Source organism: Pristiophorus japonicus, chromosome 9, assembly GCF_044704955.1.
Source record: "Pristiophorus japonicus isolate sPriJap1 chromosome 9, sPriJap1.hap1, whole genome shotgun sequence".
NCBI classification, from domain to species: domain Eukaryota; kingdom Metazoa; phylum Chordata; class Chondrichthyes; family Pristiophoridae; genus Pristiophorus; species Pristiophorus japonicus.
In genome coordinates, this window is record NC_091985.1 from 30,886,135 (window position 1) to 30,904,247 (window position 18,113).

The 18,113-nt window shown below is 45.3% G+C and overlaps 1 protein-coding gene across 7 annotated transcripts in view; it reads right to left on the minus strand.

Moving 5' to 3' along the window:
* Positions 1 to 17,877, minus strand: part of riox1 (ribosomal oxygenase 1) — a 69,998-nt gene extending 52,121 nt beyond the window's left edge. For 4 of the 7 annotated variants that reach the window (XR_011594997.1, XR_011594995.1, XR_011594996.1 and 1 more), the window contains exons 1-2: positions 17,778 to 17,877; positions 10,393 to 10,755 (exon numbers count right to left, since the gene is read on the minus strand). Coding sequence is in view for 4 of the 7 variants with exons in the window: in XM_070889241.1 (XP_070745342.1) it covers positions 10,393 to 10,755; positions 17,778 to 17,837 (423 nt within the window). In the remaining 3 variants the exon portion in view is untranslated. Of the gene's footprint in view, positions 1 to 10,392; positions 10,756 to 12,066; positions 12,297 to 15,071; positions 16,844 to 17,456; positions 17,543 to 17,777 lie in introns of those variants that run through there. The other 3 variants (XM_070889242.1, XM_070889243.1, XM_070889245.1) reach the window with 3 other exon arrangements.
* Between the last annotated feature and the right edge of the window lie 236 nt (positions 17,878 to 18,113).

The window sequence follows — 18,113 nt, forward strand, 5'->3', positions numbered from 1 at the left end:
CTGCTCATCAACTGTCCCATACTTTAATCTATTTTCCCAGTCCTCTTCGGCCAACTCTGCCTTCATACCTTTGTAGTCTCCTTTATTTAAGCTGAGGACACCGATTTGAGATCCAACTTTCTCAACCTCCAACTGAATGTGAAATTCAATCATGTTATGGTCACTCTTTCCTAGAGGATCCTTTACTAGATCATTTATTAATCCTGTCTCATTACATAGTACCAGATCTAAGATAGCCTGCTCCCTGGTTGGTTCTGCAACATACTGTTCAAGGAAACCTTCCCGGATACACACTATGAAAAAGTAGGAAGGAGAGACAAGTGGAAAAAATATATACTGGACACTCTAATAGGCATTTATTTTATTATCCCAATCCCTAACAGGAACAATGTAGAAAAGGTAGTGCCAGTGGCTCAAGATATCAGCAAAGTTTGGTAGTTGTCTCAAATAAATGGTGATTCTGTTGTAATATTGTATCGAGAAACCAAAACCTAGAGTCCAGCAAAAGGAAAAATCATATCTAATATTTAGAACAACCTCACCTCAGGTATTGCGTCAGTCTTGTCCATATTTTATCGATATGTGAGAATATGTCTGTTCTCCTCCAAAGCCTTAAATATATTAATGAGGTTACAGACTAGGTAAAGTGTGTTATCTTCATAAGAATAATTGTGATGATCTGTATTGTACAATGAGTGTGGCGCCTGGCCAGCGTAATGCCAATACTGTACTCGATGGAACTACTTCAATTGTCATTGAATTGATCACATACTTAGGCTCCACTTTACTGTCATCGCTCTTCTGCAATAAAATTCCATTTAAAAAAGTCAATCAATTCTGTCAACATTAAAATGTTGAAATAAACTCAAAGCGTATTAGAACATGCAGGGAAAAAGACTTCAGAAACAATAGAAAGAAATCAAAAACAATCCACTCAAAGGCACTTTCAGATTTCTTACCCATAATTCCAAGTAAAACACTGCACCTCCTGGCAACAGACTGTTACCATGGCAATGTCACAATCAAATTAAAGTAATATAGCACAAATGATGGTTAAAAACTCAGCAGTACACAAAAGCCCATCATGAAAAACATTTCAACTTTTTTGAGGGGTCAGTGGGATGGTTGACATGTACAGAAACCCATCTTTGAATTTTGAGTCTCCAAATCAATTGAAACATCCACAAAGGTCAGGTTTCTGTTTGCCTGACCAAATTAACACACTGCCCCTGTACGGACACCTCACATTAACCAAATCCAGAGATCTTAGGTCAAGACTTGCCACAGACAAGGCTTAGGTAACCCTAAATGCGCATATGGGCACTGCTGGGGTTTAACCATCTAACAACATACAACACTTGTAAGCTTCCCACTGCTTGGAGGACTGGCTTACAGGGTTATCTGAAGCCAGGTGAGAAGATTCTAGCTCCCAGCTCTACTGCTCTAGCTGTTAGGTTGACTAGAAAGAAAAATCGGCATTTATATAGCACCAGAACATGCCAATGAGGTACTTTTTGAAGTGTAGACACTGTTGTAATGTAGGAAATGCAGCAGCCAATTTGCACTCAGCAAACTCCCACAAACAGCAATGTGATAATGACAGATAATTTGTTTTAGTAATGTTGATTGAGGGATAAATATTGGCCAGGACACCGGGGACAACTCCCCTGCTCTTCTTCAAAATAGTGCCATGGGATCTTTTACATCTACCCGAGAGCAGACGGGACCTCGGTTTAACGTCTCATCCGAAAGACGGCACCTCCAACAGCACAGCACTCCCTCAGTACTGAACTGGAATATCAGCCTGGTATGAGGAAACACAAATACAAAGAAAGACTTGAAAAACTGGGGCTATTTGTGTTAGAGCAGATTATGGGGAGATTGGAAAGGTTTTTAAAATAATAATGGGATAAGACAGGATAAATAGAAACAGACTGTATCCAGTGTTTGAGGGGACAAATATATAAGATTGTGTAAGAGATTTGGGACAGAGAACAGGAGAAATTATTTTTATACAAAAGGTAGTGAGGCTGTGGAATAATTACTGGAATGAGCAATTGAAGCAGAGACTGTGTCGAAGTTTAACAATTGGTCAAATAGATGGTTAAAGGTGAAGAGATATGGCAGCAGAGCAGTTACATGGGATTAGGTCTATTCCTCATGTTGAGGATACACAGCAACATGGACAAATTGGGCCAAAGGCCTGTTTCCATGTTGTAATTTGTATGTACCCCAGAAACAGTTAGCATTCTTCAGAAGAGGTGGGCTGAAATGGGAAGAAAGTTTGCAGTTTAAAAAAAATTATTACATGAAATGAAACAGGCCATCTTGACACTCAGCTTCAAGATGAACTTCAGACATTAGCCAAACATGAGCCACCCCAGGACCCTCCACTTCCAGAGGGACTACACCAATACCAATAAAAAGAAATGGGTTTTGGTTCCTGAGGCACTGGCACCAGTACTGGGCTAAGAGGGAGCTGTTCCGTCAGGACAGACTCCACTTGGAACATGCTGGGGCTAGGGTCCTGGCGAACCGAATAATTGGGGCTGCAGAGAGAGCTTTAAACTAATTCGTGGGGGGGGGGGGGGGGGGGTTCAGGTGAGCAGAAACCTAAAAGCTCAAAGAGCAAGGTGAAGGCAGTACAGCAGGGTAGCATTGAGGGAAACGAAAACCAGAGCGTGACAGGAAGGGACAGAATCTATAAACATAAGCTGGGGCCATAGCAGGAGAAAATGGTAAGAAAACACATTTAAAAGCTCTTTATCTGAACGCATGCAGCATTTGTAACAAATTAGATGAGCTGTCGGCACAAATGGGTATGATCTGGTAGCCACAACAGAGACATGGTTGCAAGGTGACCAAGACTGGGAACTAAACATTCAGGGGTACTTGACAATTCGGAAGGACAGACAGAAAGGAAAAGGAGGTGGGGTAGCTCTGTTGATAAAGGATGGAATCACTGCAATAGTGAGAAACGATATTGGCTCAAATGATCAGGGTGTTGAAACAGTTTGGGTGGAGATAAGGAATAATAAGGGGAGAGAGTCACTGGTGGGCGTAGTCTATAGGCCTCCTAACAGTAGCAACTCTGTTGGTCGAAGTATAAACCAGGAAATAGTGGGGGATTGTAAAAAGGGAACAGCAATAATCATGGGTAATTTTAACCTTCATATTGATTGGACAAATCAAATTGGTCAGGGTAGGCTTGAGGAAGAGTTCATAGAGTGCATAAGGGACGGGTTCCTTGAGCAGTATGTAACGGAACTAACCAGTGGGCAGGCTATCTTAGATCTGGTCCTGTGTAATGAGATAGGATTAATAAACAATCTCCTAGTAAAGGATCATGGTTGAATTTCAAATTCAGATGGAGGGTGAGAAAGTTGGATCTCTAACCAGTGTACTAAGGTTAAATAAAAGAGACTACAAAGGTATGAGGGCAGAGTTGGCTAAAGTGGACTGGGAAAATAGATTAAAGTGTATGAACAGTGATGAACAGTGGCATTCATTTAAGGAGATTTTATAACTCAAGAAAAATATATTCCAGTGAGGAGGAAAGGGTGTAAAAGAAAAGATAGCCATCTGTGGTTAACTAAAGAAATAAAGGATGGTATCCAATTAAAAACAAGGGCGTACAAAGTGATCAAAACTAGAGGCAGGGCAGAAGATTGGGAAGCTTTTAAAAGCCAGCAAAGAATGACTAAAAAAATGAGTAAGAAAGAGAAGATAGACTATGAAAGTAAACTAGCACGAAATATAAAAACAGATAGCAAGAGTTTCTACAGGTATATAAAAAGGAAAAGAGTGGCTAAAGTAAATCCCTTAGAGGACAAGACTGGGGAATTAGTAATGGGGAACATGGAGATGGCAGAAACTCTGAATCAGTCTTTACAGTAGAGGACACTAAAAATATCAAAACAGTGGATAGTCAAGGGGTTATAGGAGGGAGGTAGTACTCAATAAGATAATGGGACTAAAGGCGGATAAGTCCCCTGGACCTGATGGGTTACATCCTAGGGTCTTAAAAGAAGTAGCGGCAGGGATAGTGGATGCATTGGTTGTAATTCACCAAAATTCCCTGGATTCTGGAGAGGTCCCAGCAGATTGGAAAACTGCAAATGTAATGCCCCTATGTAAAAAAGGAGGCAGACAAAAAGTAGGAAACTATAGACCAGTTAGCCAAACATCTGTGGTTGGGAAAATGTTGGAGTCCATCATTAAAGAAGCAGTAGCAGGACATTTTGAAAAGCGTAATTCAGTCAGGCAGTCAGCATGGATTTATGAAGGGGAAGTCATGTTTAACAAATTTGCTGGAATTCTTTGATATAACGAACAGGGTGGATAAAGGGGAACCAGTGGATGTGGTGTATTTGGACTTCCAGAAGGCATTTGACAAGGTGCCACTTAAAAAGTTACTACACAAGATAAAAGTTCACGGGGTTGGGGGTAATATATTAGCATGGATAGAGGATTGGCTAACTAATAGAAAACAGAGAATCGGGATAAATTGTTCGTTCTCGGGTTGGCAATCAGTAACTAGGGATCAGTGATGGGGCCCCAACTATTTACAATCTATATTAACGACTTGGAAGAAGGGACTGAGTGTAACGTAGCCAAGTTTGTTGACAATACAAAGATGGGAGGAAAAGCAATGTGTGAGGACACAAAAAACGTGCAAAGGGACAGACAGGCTAAGTGAGTGGGCAAAAATTTGGTAGATGGAGTATAATGTTGGAAAGTGTGAGGTCATGCACTTTGGCAGAAAAAAATTGAAGAGCATATTATTATTTAAATGGACAAAAATTTGCACGGTGCTGCAGTACAGTGGGACCTGGGGGTCCTGGTGCATGAAACACAAAAGGTTAGTATGCAGGTACAGCAAGTGATCAGGAAGGCCAATGGAATCTTGACCTTTATTGAAAAGGGGATGGAGTATAAAAGCAGGGAAGTCTTGCTACAGCTATACAGGGTATTGGTGAGGCCACACCTGGAATACTGCATATACTTTTGGTTTCCATATTGAAGAAGGAATATACTTGCTTTGCAGGCATTTCAAAGAAGGTTCACTAGGTTGGTTCCAGAGATGAGGGGGTTGACATATGAGGAAAGGTTGAGTAGGTTGGGCCTCTACTCATTGGAATTCAGAAGAATGAGAGGTGATCTTACTGAAACGTATAAGATTATGAGGGGGCTTGACAAGGTGGATGCAGAGAAGATGTTTCCACTGATGGAGGAGACTAGAACTAGGGGGCATAATCTTGGAATGAGGGGCCGCCCATTTAAAACAGACGAGGAGAAATTTCTTCTCTGAGGATTGTAACTCTGTGGAATTCCTGCCTCAGAGTGCTGTGGAAGCTGGGTCATTGAATAAATTTAAGGCAGAGATAGACAGTTTCTTAACTGATAAAGAGGATAAACGGTTATGGGGAGCGGGTGGGGAAGTGGACGAGTCCATGATTGGATCAGCCATGATCATATTAAATGGCAGAGCAGGCTTGAGGGGCCTACTCCTGCTCCTACTTCTTATGTTCTTATGTTAAAGCAACCAGGACCCTCATCAGGGTCAAAAACAATTGCTAAATTTAGATATTTTTCATCAGAAATAAGAAACAAAAAACAACATTCTCCATTCTACACAATCATATCTCAAATGCTAAATGACAACAGGTTAGCTAAAACAGTACCACATGAAGAATGCAACACTATACTTTCAAAACATTTATGACAAAACTACAAAATAAGATTCCAAACATCTACCTTAGAATTCAATGGATAGACATGCAAGGATAAATAACTAACCCATGTTTTTATTGAAAATTTCCTCACCAATATTTCACCCCACCCTTCCTCCTAGAAATCCCTAGATTTTTGGGGTTCTAAAGGAATCAAGGGTTATGAGGACAGGGTGGAAAATTGGGAATTGAGGTAGAAGATCAGCCATGATCTCAATGAATGGCGGAGCAGGCTCGAAATTCTGAATGGCCTACTCCAGCTTCTATTTCTTATGTTCAGGTTAATTTTTGTGCTGAGGCTCATCGTTTTCCCCTTTCCAGTCATGTTTGCTGCTGCAATCAGTGCTCATTAGTGCAAACTGTAACCGGACATTAATGAGGGGAATTAAGCAGCCACAGTAATCGCAAGTTAATGATGTGCCAACTGCAGACTGAGGCTGCCCGAAATAACCAACATGCTTAATACGGTATAAGCGGTGCTTTTAGTCTTTGACATCTATAGGAATGGTTAGCGTTAATTTTATTATTCGTTCCTGGGTTGTGGGCGTCACTGGCAAGGCCAGCATTTATTGCCTATCCCTAATTACCCTGGAGAAGATGGTGGCGAGCCGCCTTCTTGAACCGCTGCAGTCCTTATGGTGAAGGTATTCCCACAGTGCTGTTAGGGAGGGAGCTCCAGGAATTTGACGATGAAGGAGCAGCAATATATTGCCAAGTCAGGATGGTGTGTGACTTGGAGGGAAACTTGGAGGTGATGGTGTTCCCGTGCACCTGCTGCCCTTGTCCTTTTGGTGGTATAGGTTGCGGGTTTGGGAGATGCTGCCGAAGAAGCCTTGGTGAGCTGTTGCAGTGCATCTTGTAGATGGTACACACTGCAGCCAGGGTATGCCGGTGGTGGAGGGAGTGAATGTTTAAGGTGGTGGATGTGGTGCCAATCAAGCGGGCTGGATGGTGTTGAGTTTCTTGAGTGTTGTTGGAGCTGCACTCATCCAGGCAAGTGGAGAGTATTCCATCACACTCCTGACTTGTGCCTTGTAGATGGTGGAAAGGCTTTGGGGAGTCAGGAGATGAAACACCCGCCACAGAATACCCAGCCTCTGTTGCCAAAGTGTTTATGTGGCTTGTCCAGTTAAGTTTCTGTCCAGTATAGACAGTTATTCACAATGACGGGAGGTGGTATAAATGGTGGGGACTGTATTATAGAGGACTGCTAGTACCCATTGAACTGTACAGTGTCTTCAGGAGGGGAGCAACTCATTAAAAAAATTCTATCCAAAAAGTGAAATCTTTGAGTTTGCTGATTTCCTCTGTCTACTGATGTCATGTTCCACCTTTTAAGAGTGTGTTTTTAAACAGACAGTTCAGTCTACATTTCTACCCATTATAGTAATGCAATTTATAACTATGCCCCATTATGTAGATTTCAACTCTCTTCCCCCAGGACCTCACCAGCACAACACATTATAACAGGCTGTAAACAGAGACAAATGTAACAGAATCAGATGTTTCACTGATGGGGGATTGCTTGCACCACAGCAATCTGGTCACATATTAAAGCAGAGAGATTGATTCCAAAATTTAGTTGGCAAAGTTTTCTTTTTCATGTAACATATGACAGGATGATTTATTTCACGTTCCAAAAACATCACCAGCCATACTCACAGACACCATGTATTCATCTGCCCTTCACAAGACAGAAATAATTCCGCCCTGAGCTAATGGTCCAAAAAACCTTACACTGACTCTTAAATAGTTTATGTCCTGAATACCAGCAGATAGTCGCTCTTCAAATGTGGATATTTGTTTTGTTTTTAATTGGTGCAATGTTACCTCATAGCTCTTCTTCAATGTGTACCCATTAGCTCAGCTGAGATGTGATTTAGCAAAAGTGGACTGGAAACAGCTACTTGAAAGTAAATCACTGTCCGAACAGTGCGAGGCATTCAAGGAGGAGATAGTGAGGACTCAGAGCAAAAATCTAGAACTCACTGGATGTCAAGGGGCATACAGAGTAGGGCAAGGCAAAAAAAGGGAAGCTTATGCCAGATACCGAGAGCTAAATATTGCAGAAAGCCTGGAGGAGTAGAGAAAGTGTAGGAGTGAAATTAAAACGGAATTTAGGAAAACAAAGAGGGCATGAAAAAATATTGGCAAGTAAAATCCAGATGTTTTAGAAATACATAAAGAGCAAGAGGATAACTAAAGAAACTAGAGATAATTAGAGACCAAAAGGTAACCTGTGTGTGGAAGGGTACTTAATAAATACTTTGCAGCTGTCTTCACAAAAGTGATGGACGATGGAGACATTGTAGTTAAGGAGGAGGAATGTGAAATATTAGGAGAGATAAACACAGTGCAAGAGGAAATATTAAGAGGTTTAGCATCTTTGAAAGAAGATAAATTCCCAGGCCCAGATTAAATGTATCCCAGGCTGTTACGAGAAGCAAGGGAGGAAATAGCAGAGGCTCCGACCATTATTTTCCAGTCCTCTCTGGCTACAGGTGCGGCGCCAGAGGACTGAAGGACTGCCAACGTTGTACCGTTGTTTAAAAAAGGACATACCGAGTAATTACAGGCTAGTCAGCCTAACCTCATTGGTGGGCAAAATATTGAAAGAAATTCTGAGGGACAGTATTAATCATCATAGAGAAAGGCATGGATTAATCAAGGGCAGTCAGTGTGGATTTGTTAAGGGAAGGTCATGTCTCTGACTAACTTGACTGAATTTATTTGAGGAGGTAACAAGGAGTGTCGATGAGGGTAGCGCGTTTGATGTAGTATACATGGATTTTAGCAAGGCTTTTGATAAGGTCCCACATGGCAGACTGGCCCAAGAAGCACAGGGTAAACAAGTGTTTTTGTGACTGGAGGGCTGTTTCCAGTGGGGGGGTCTGCAGGACTCAGTACTTAGTCCATTGTTTTTTGTGGTTTATCTCAATGATTTAGACTTGAATGTAGGGAGCACGATTAAGAAGTTTGCAGATGATACAAAAATTGGCCGTATGGTTGATAGTGAGGAACAAAGCTGTAACTGCAGGAACAGTTAGTGAACAAATGCTTGTAGGCAAGATGAAGAACTCTATTTTGCAACATCCACCTTGCAAGGTTTCCTACGAAATTCTGCCTGGAAAATTGGTGTGCTCTTTACTGTCGAATGCCTTGTTGGAACATCGTTGAGCAGTGCTGCTGCTTTGAGGCCTGAACTGTACAAAACATCAAAAGGCCACGTTAGTGAATTGAAGAGGATTTACTGTGATTGAAAGGCTGCATTAGAGGGAGCAGCGTGCCGGTCTGGCCCGGAAATCGGCACAGTCCCGGCCTGCAAGACCATCAGCAGGTCGGGGCCATCAGAGGGAGCAGCGTGCGGCGGCATACCACTGCAGGAGGGCGACGGTTACGAAGCCAGGTCACTGATTGCAGTGCGGGCAGGCACAGCAGGAGGGGTGAAGGAGCGGCAAGAGTTGGTAGAAGGAAGTGACCAAGGCCCAGGAGAGGCGTGAGTCTGGGGCCCAGAAGAGGAGAGGGCCCAGGGGCAGCACGAGCCAGCCCATACTGCTACATGTGTGCGTGCTCGGTCCGTGCAGCACAGCTGGTCTACAGTCGTCTTGGTTAATCCTTGCCACTGCTCCAAGACCTAACTCGGTCAAGCCCATGTGATGGCTGGTGTGCAACGGCCACCACACGTTAAAAAAATCCAAGCACAGACATCTTCCACCGTCCAAGATGTAGTTCGGAATCTGGAATATTAGGTCTTTCATTGAAACACCTGTGAACTCATCCCTTTTTGGCGTGGAAGCAAGTCATCCTCGCTTCGAGGGACTGTCCATGATGATGATGATGATAAAACTCTAGTTAGGCCACAGCTAAAGCACAGTGTACAGTTCTGGTCACGCCATTACAAGAACGATTTGATTGCAGAGAGAGGGTACAGAGAAGATTTACAAGGATGTTGCCAGGACTGGAGAATTTTAGCTATGAGGAAAGATTGGATCAGCTGAGGTTGTTTTTTTTTGGGGGGAAGAGAGGAGGCTGAGGGAAGACCTATTGAGGTGTATAGAATTATGAGGGGCATAGATAGTGTGGATAGGAAGAGCCTATTTCCCTCAGCAGAGAAGTCAATAACCAGGATAGATATAAAACACTAGTTAGGCCACAACTAAAGTACCATGTACAGTTAGGACAAAGACGGGATATAGTTCGGGTTCGTCTTTCGAAATACCTGTGAACTCATCTTTTTTGGGGACGTAGAAACAAGTCATCCTCATTTCGAGGGACCGCCTATGATATGTTGAGACAAAAAGTAATTGGTAGAAGGATTAGAGGGGAGTTGAGAACTTTTTTCACCTAGATGGTGGTGGGGGTCTGGAACCCATTGCCTGAAATTGCCTGCATTTAAAAAGTACTTTGATAAGGACTTGAGGTGCCGAAACCTAGAAACCTATAAAGGCTATGGACCAAGAGCTGGAAAGTTGGATTATGCTGGATAGCTCTTTTTCGGCCTGCAGACACAATGGGCTAAATGGCCTCCCTTCTGTGCTGTAAATTTCTATGATTCTGTGCATTATCTAAACAAATTACTGGCTATGAGTTTTAAATACAGGAACAGTTAGTGAACAAATGCTTGCAGGCAAGAAGAACAAGTCTATTTTGCAACACCCACCTTGCATGGTTTCTTAGGAAATTCTGCCTGGAAGATTGGTGTACTCTTTACTGTCGAACGGCTTGTTGGAACATCGTTGAACAGTGTTGCTGCTTTCTGAGACTTCAACTTCATCCTTTTAATTTTACTCAACCGTTTACCGATAATTTTTCTTTTAGCACTGGGAACCATGGGTTCTTTCTCGGCATAGTCATTTGTCCGTTGTAATACTACAGCACTATTCACAACTACGGGAATGTCTAATGAGGATTCCATTTTAACTTTTACACGTTTTCTTTTCCTCTTGATAATCTTGCTCCTCCTGGCCAAATGTAGTGAACACATTTGTTTTTCTTGACTTGTCTTATTTGAATGCCAATTGGTCTGCAATAATAAATCATTAGGAAGTCAACATCATTTTTACACAGTATCAAGATTTACAGTTCAGTGCAAAAATGTGAAAGTTGACAGCCAAGATGATCTTGGATTGATACCCGGTCTATGCAGAATTTGCTTATCTTAGCAATGAGAGCGGTAGGGGTAGGCATGCTACATTTGGCCTCAATGCCTCACATTTTAGGAGAAAAACAGCTAGGACTCCCGATTCTGATCACAACAGTATACTCTTAATTAGAATGATCTATTAACATGAACTGAACATTGGAAAAAAAACTGTTTGTGCTGGTTTATTAAAACTATTTAATCAAAATTGGATAATTAGATTTTTGTTGGGGCAGCAAAAGGTGACTTTGAATCAACAGTAAACTGTATCATAAGCCCTGCTGAAAGTACATCTAGGTGGACAGTTCTTTGGGATTGTGCTGAGAAGTGACAAAGGAAATGATGGTCTTTTTCTACCTCTTTTCAGTGACAATAAAACCCCAATACAAGTTAAGCCGTGACATACAAGGCTAAAGTTTGCCTTTATGGTTCAAAGTTCCTATACATGTAATAGAAGATCTTACTTTGACCCCTGCAAGAGATCCAGAATCAAACTGTGAGTTAAACTTGTGGAAAAAGAGGAAACAGTGCAGTTAAGGAGGGCGCTGGTCTACACCAACCGGTCATGAAACACTCTTAAAAATTGAGTCAACCTCACAGCAGTCACTTCTCTCCCAATTCTCATGGTGTAGAATAAGCAACTAGTGACAATTGGTTCAGTGTCAGCACTCATGGTCAGAAGGTTTAAGCATCTTGAAACCATACTGCAAATCTCAAAACCTGATGAGAAAGCAATTTTGTTTACTTGCTATAGAGTGAACACTTGGCCAAAGAATTTAGATGCAGATTGGTTTGCTGGATTTGAAAGAGCTAAAACCACACAGCTTGCCTGCAAAGGGTACAGACAACCTTCCTCTGGCTTGTCCGGCTAGGGCGAAAGCATTGATTTTCAGACTTATTTGGAACAAAATAAAAAGAATCCTAGCCACCGGTAATGGGCCAATGACTCCAACTGTGTCAGTGAGTTGAGGCTGGTCAATGAGTCATCAACAGTCTGTGGACCTGCCTCGTACAAGTTCTAATTGCTGTCTTTGAAGACTGGTTCAATTCCAATCCCTTATCAGGCATGCCATCTTGGAGCCAACCTGATCCGTGTTCACTTGCTTCCACAAGATTAATCACCAGTTGGTTTTTAGACAATTGAGCAGCATGGGTTTGAAGTAAGAGCAGGTATGAATTGTGCAGCTTTCATACCTGCGACCAGCCTCAAAGGTAGGCTCAGTAGTTTGGTTTTGAGATTTCCGATGCTTAAACATGGTGATGGGTTTCAGTAGATCATACATCTGGATTACCAACTGAAAAGTTGACATAATAGCAGAGCCAGAAGTGACACCAGAGTGGCACAATTCTGGGAGAAGATCATATTACTCTTGGAGACTTGAAGTGAGTTCATTGGTTGCAAAGAAAGAACTGGCATTTCTATAGTGCCTTTCACGACCACAGGACATCCCAAAGCACTTTACAGCCAATGAAGTACTTTTGATGTGTAGTTACTGTTGTAATGTAAAAAAACACGGCAGCCAATTGCACACAGCAAGCTCCCACAAACAGCAATGTGATAATGACCAGATAATCTGGTTTAGTGATGTTGGCTGAAAGATAAATGTCCCCTGCTCTTCTTGAAAATAGTGCCATGGGATCTTTTACGCCCACCTGAGAGCCTCAATTTATTATCTCACCTGACAGTGCAACACTCCTTCAGTACTGCACTGGGAATGTCAGCCTAGATTTTGTGCTCAAGTCTCTGAAGTGGGACTTGTGTCAGCTGTGACTCAGTGGGCAGCACACTCGCCTCTGAGCCAGAAGGTTGTGGGTTCAAGTCCCACTCCAGGGACTTGAACAATCAATCTGATACTCTAGTGCAGTGCTGAGGGAGTGCTGCACTGTCAGAGGTGCTGTCTTTCAGAAGAAACATTAAACCGAGGCCCCATCTGCTGGATGGAAAAGATCCCAAGGTATTATTTCAAAGATGAGCAGGGGAGTTATCCCTGCTGTCCTGGCCAATATTTGTCCCTCAATCAACATAAGAACAGATTATCTGGTCATTATCACATTGTTGTTTGTGGGAGCTTGCTGTGCACAAATTGCCTGCTGCCTTTCCCACATTACAACAGTGACTACGCTCCAAAAGTACTTCATTGGCTGTAAAGCGCTTTGAAATGTCCGATGTTCGTGAAAGACGCTATATTTCTTCTTGAACCCACAACCTTCTGACTCAGAGTGCTACCAACTACTATCATCATCATAGGTAGTCCCTCGAAATCAAGGAAGACTTGCTTCCCACTCTAAAAGTGAGTTCTTGGGTGACTGAACAGTCCAATACGGGCATTACAGTCTGTCACAGGTGGGACAGACAGTGGTTGTAGGAAAGGGTGGGTGAGGCTGGTTTGCCGCACGCTCCTTCCGCTGTCTGCGCTTGGTTTCTGCATGCTCTCGGTGATGAGACTCGAGGTGCTCAGCGCCCTCCTGGATGCACTTCCCCCACTTAGGGTGGTCTTTGGCAAGGACTCCCAGCTGTCGATGGGGATGTTGTATTTTATCAAGGAGGCTTTGAGAGTGTCCTTGAAACGTTTCCTCTGCCCACCTTGGACTCGCTTGCCGTGTAGGAGTTCCGAGTAGAGCGCTTGCTTTGGGAGTCTTGCGACCCGCCCAATGGAGCTGGTCAAGTGTGGTCAGTGCTTTGATGCTGTCCTCCCAGGGGATTTGCAGTACCAACTACCAACCACAGCTGACACACCACCCTTCTGGGAATAATCCCCTCCCAAAGTTGAGAAAACAGGGAGTTGCCCCTATGAAGGTGCATGCACACTTACACACGTGATCGAGTACTGTACATTTGAGGCAAACTCCAAAGCATCTGGGCCTTTAAGAAATACATTCTTACATGGCTTGTACCTGTGCTGTTTAAATATTATGCAATGCATGCAGCTTGCATCTCCAGAGTTAATGGCTGCATCAGGCACTTCCTTTGTGGGTAAAACGACCTCGACAGCTTGCATTTACATAGCGCCTTTAACAGACTATAAAAGATCACACGTGCTTCATTGGGGGGGAATAGACACCAAGTCAAAGGAGGAAATGTTACAATGGGCTGTCCAGCACTACCACTGCTCAAAGCTTCTATGCCCACTTGGAGCTTCAGGAGGGGAATTCAGGAGAAATGTCTTTACCCAGTTGTTAGAATGTGGAACCATCTACCACAAGGAGTTGAGGCGAATTGCATATATGCATTTAAGGTAACGTTAAATAAACACGAGGGAGAAAGGAATAGAAAGATGATGCTGCGGTTAGATGAAGAGGGCTCGTATGGAGCATAAAGCACCGGTATAGATCTATTGGGCCGAAAGAACTGTTTTCGTGCTGCAAGTACTTTTGTAAAATTCCAGCTATGTCTAAGCTCCTCCTGCAACTGACTTTGGGAGAAAATAAAAGAAGAACTTGCATTTATATACCACCTTCAGCCATGAACTCATTGAATGACGGTGCAGGCTCGAAGGGCCGAATGGCCTACTCCTGCACCTATTTTCTATGTTTCACGATCTCAGAACTTCCCAAAGCACTTTACAGCCAATGAAGTCGTTTTTGCAGTGTGGTCACTGCAGGAAAGACTAAAGCAGGTGGAGGTAGGACTCCTACATGGGCTCGCCAATCCCCCCCCGCTGTAACCACGGAATCCGCCGAAGTTAGGACGCGAGCAGCCTCGCGGGTTAAGTCGCAGAGCAGCCATGGTCTCATTGAATGGCGGAACAGGCTCAAGAGGCTGAATGGCCTGCTCCTATGTTCCCATGTTCCATGCTTCTTCTTAAGCGATCCCTTGTACCGATGACAACTTGCTTCTACACCAAAAAGATTACAGGTATTTCAATGAGGGACCAGCACCCAAACTGCATACTGATGGGTGGAAGATGCCTGTGCGTGGATTTTTTTTTTTTAACGTGTGGCCGCCTTTGCACACCGGCCACCACACAGGCTTGACAGAGCTAGGTCTTGGTCCAGCGACAAGGACTAAGCAAGGTGACTGGAGACCAGCTCTGTTGCACGGACCTAGTGCACATACATATTGCAGTGTGGGCTGGCCCGTGCTGCCCCTGGGCCCTCGCCTCTTCTGGGCCACGATCACATCGCTCTGCAATCTCCCGCCGCTTCCTCACCCCGACCTCGCTGTTCCTGCTGTCCCTGCCCACGCTCCAATCACTGACCTGAGTTATGGTGACATCCAATCCGGTCGCCCTCCTGAACTGCGTTCAGGGATAACTCCCCTGCTCTTCTTCGAAATAGTGCCATGGGATCTTTTACACCCACTATGGCATCGTCCGAGCCAGGGATCGCAAGGATGTGTGCATCACCCGCGCCATGACAGGAGCCGACGACTGCTGGACGGACCACCGCCTAATCCGATCCATTATTGACATCACCATAGCCCCAAAGTGGTGAGGGCAGCAGAAGCAGTGCCACAAAAAAGTCAATGCCGCGGTACTCAAAGACCCAGCTAAGAGAGCCCTATACAGTCAGCGCCTCGAAGCTAACCTGGCGTGCCTTGATGACCCCGAGACGCAGAATGCCCACCTTGCTTGGTCTGCCCTCCAGGCCTCCATAACCAGTGCCTGCGAAGAGCCGCTCAGTCACTCAACTAGGAAATAGCACGACTGGTTTGATGAGAATGACCAGGAGATCCAAGAACTAATAGATCGCAAGCGCAGGGCATTTCTGAGCCTTAAACAACAAAGCAACAGATGGTGGATGGAGAAAGCACAGGAGATACAGCAGTTGGCCAACAGCCATGATGTGCAAGGATTTTTCATCGCAGTCAAGGCCACCTACGGCCCAAATACCCAAGGCCCCACCCCACTGCTGGCCAGGAACGGGGAAACACTCATCAAGGACACGAAGGCAGTCAGGGCCCACTGGTAGGAGCACTTCGAAGAGCTCCTCAATCGAGACTCTGCCTTTGACTTGAGTGTTCTCGACTCCATCCCGCAGCATGCTACTTGCCACCACCTCGGCAAAACCCCAACACTGCACGAAGTAAAAAAAAGCCATAAGACAGCTTAAGAACAAGGCTACGGGAGCAGATGGAATCCCCGCTGAGGCACTGAAGTATGGAGGAGAGGCACTGTTAGCACGAATGCATGACCTCATCTCTCTCATCTGGAGGAAGGGGAGCATGCCGGGAGATCTCAGAAATGCAGTGACCATCTTTAAAAAAGGGGACAAGTCCAAGTGTGGCAACTAAAGAGGAATCTCCCCGTTATCAGCCACCGGGAAAGTTGTCGCTAGAGTCCTCCTCATCCGTCTTCTCCCTGTGGCTGAGGAGCTCCTCCCGGAGTCACATTGCGGATTTTGTCTCCTACGGGGCACAACGGACATGATTTTTACAGCTCGACAGCTGCAAGAAAAATGCAGGGAACAGCATCAGCCCTTGTACATGGCCTTCTTCGACCTTACAACACTGTCAACCGCGAGGTCTATGGAGCGTCCTCCTACGTTTCGGACACCCCCAAAAGTTCGCCACCATCCTCCGCCTGCTCCACAATGACATGCAGGCCATGCTCCTTACCAACGGATCCATTACAGACCCAATCCACATCTGGATCGGGGTCAAGCAGGGCCGCGTCATCACCCCAACCTTCTTCTCACTCTTTCTCACTGCCATGCTCCCCGCTGGTGTGGAACTAAACTACAGAACCAGTGGGAACTTGTTCAATCTTCGGCATCTCCAGGCCAGGTCCAAGACCACCTCAACCTTTGTCGTCGAGCTACAGTACGCGGATGACGCCTGCGTCTGCGCACATAGAGGCTGAACTCCAAGTCATAGTCAATGTATTCACTGAGGCGTAACGCAAGACCACCAAACTGTCCCTGCCACATAGCACTGCCCCCCCAGTCATCAAGATCCACAGCACGGCCCTGGACATACCTCGGGAGCCTCTTATCAACAAGAGCAGACATTGACGACGAGATTCAACACCGCCTCCAGTGGGCCAGTGCAGCCTTCGGCCGTCTGAGGAAGTGTGTTCGAAGACCAGGCCCTCAAATCTGCCACCAAGCTCATGGTAGACAGGGCTGTAGTAATACCCACCCTCCTGTATGGCTCAATGACATGGACCATGTACAGTAGACACCTCAATTCGCTGGAGAAATACCACCAATGATGTCTCCACAAGATCCTACAAATCCCCTGGGAGGACAGACGCACCAACATCAGCGTCCTCGACTAGGCCAACATCCCCAGCATTGAAACACTGTCCATACTTGATCAGCTCCGCTGGGCAGGCCACATTGTTCGCATGCCAGACACGAGACTCTCAAAGCAAGTGCTCTACTCGGAACTCCTTCACGGCAAACGAGCCAAAGGTGGGCAGAGGAAACGTTACAGGGACACCCTCAAAGCCTTCATGATAAAGTGCGACATCCCCACTGATACCTCGGAGTCGCTGTCCAAAGTGGAGGAAGTGCATCCGGGAGGGTGCTGAGCACCTCGAGTCTCATCGCCGAGAGCATGCAGAAATCAATCACAAGCAGCAGAAAGAGCGTGCGGCAAACCTGTCCCACCCTCCCTTACCCTCAACGACTATCTGTCCCACCTGTGACCGGGACTGTACTACTGGACTGTTCAGTCACCTCCTGAGAACTCAGTTTTAGTGGAAGCATGTCCTCCCCGATTCCGAGGGACTGCCTGTGATGATCCACGCGGGCCGCTGGTTGGCTACACTGAACCACGTGACGTCGCCTGGCGCCCCCAAGAACGCGCGCGGCGCGGCCCGTCCCGTTCCAATTTCAAACGGACTTGAGGCCCGGCAATGGCCGGTGATGTGGTCAGCGCTAGAGTCAGAGCCCGGGGAGCAGCACCGAGCCTCCAAACAACCTGCTGCCGCCGCTCGGAGCGCACCCACCCACTGACTGACCTGGCCGCTCTCCGCCAGCCTCTGATAAACCGAGAACGCTGACACACCAGAAACAGCCATTGCCACTGCACGGCAGGCTTCCCAACGCCGGTGCGTCACCTGCTCCGTGACGTCAATGCGTATGACGGGCAGCTGCGTCAACCAATTACGGCTCGCTGGCTCGCAGCTAGCCCCGCCCACTCCTGCGAACAGTCTGAGGGGTTACCTTTCCTCAATAAAACCAGATGTGTCATCAAACAAACAAAAAAACAATAAAAGTGTCTCCTTTTTTTTAGAGGGGCACTACTAATACGAAACTGAGAAAGAAAGACTCGCATTTATATAGCGCCTTTCATG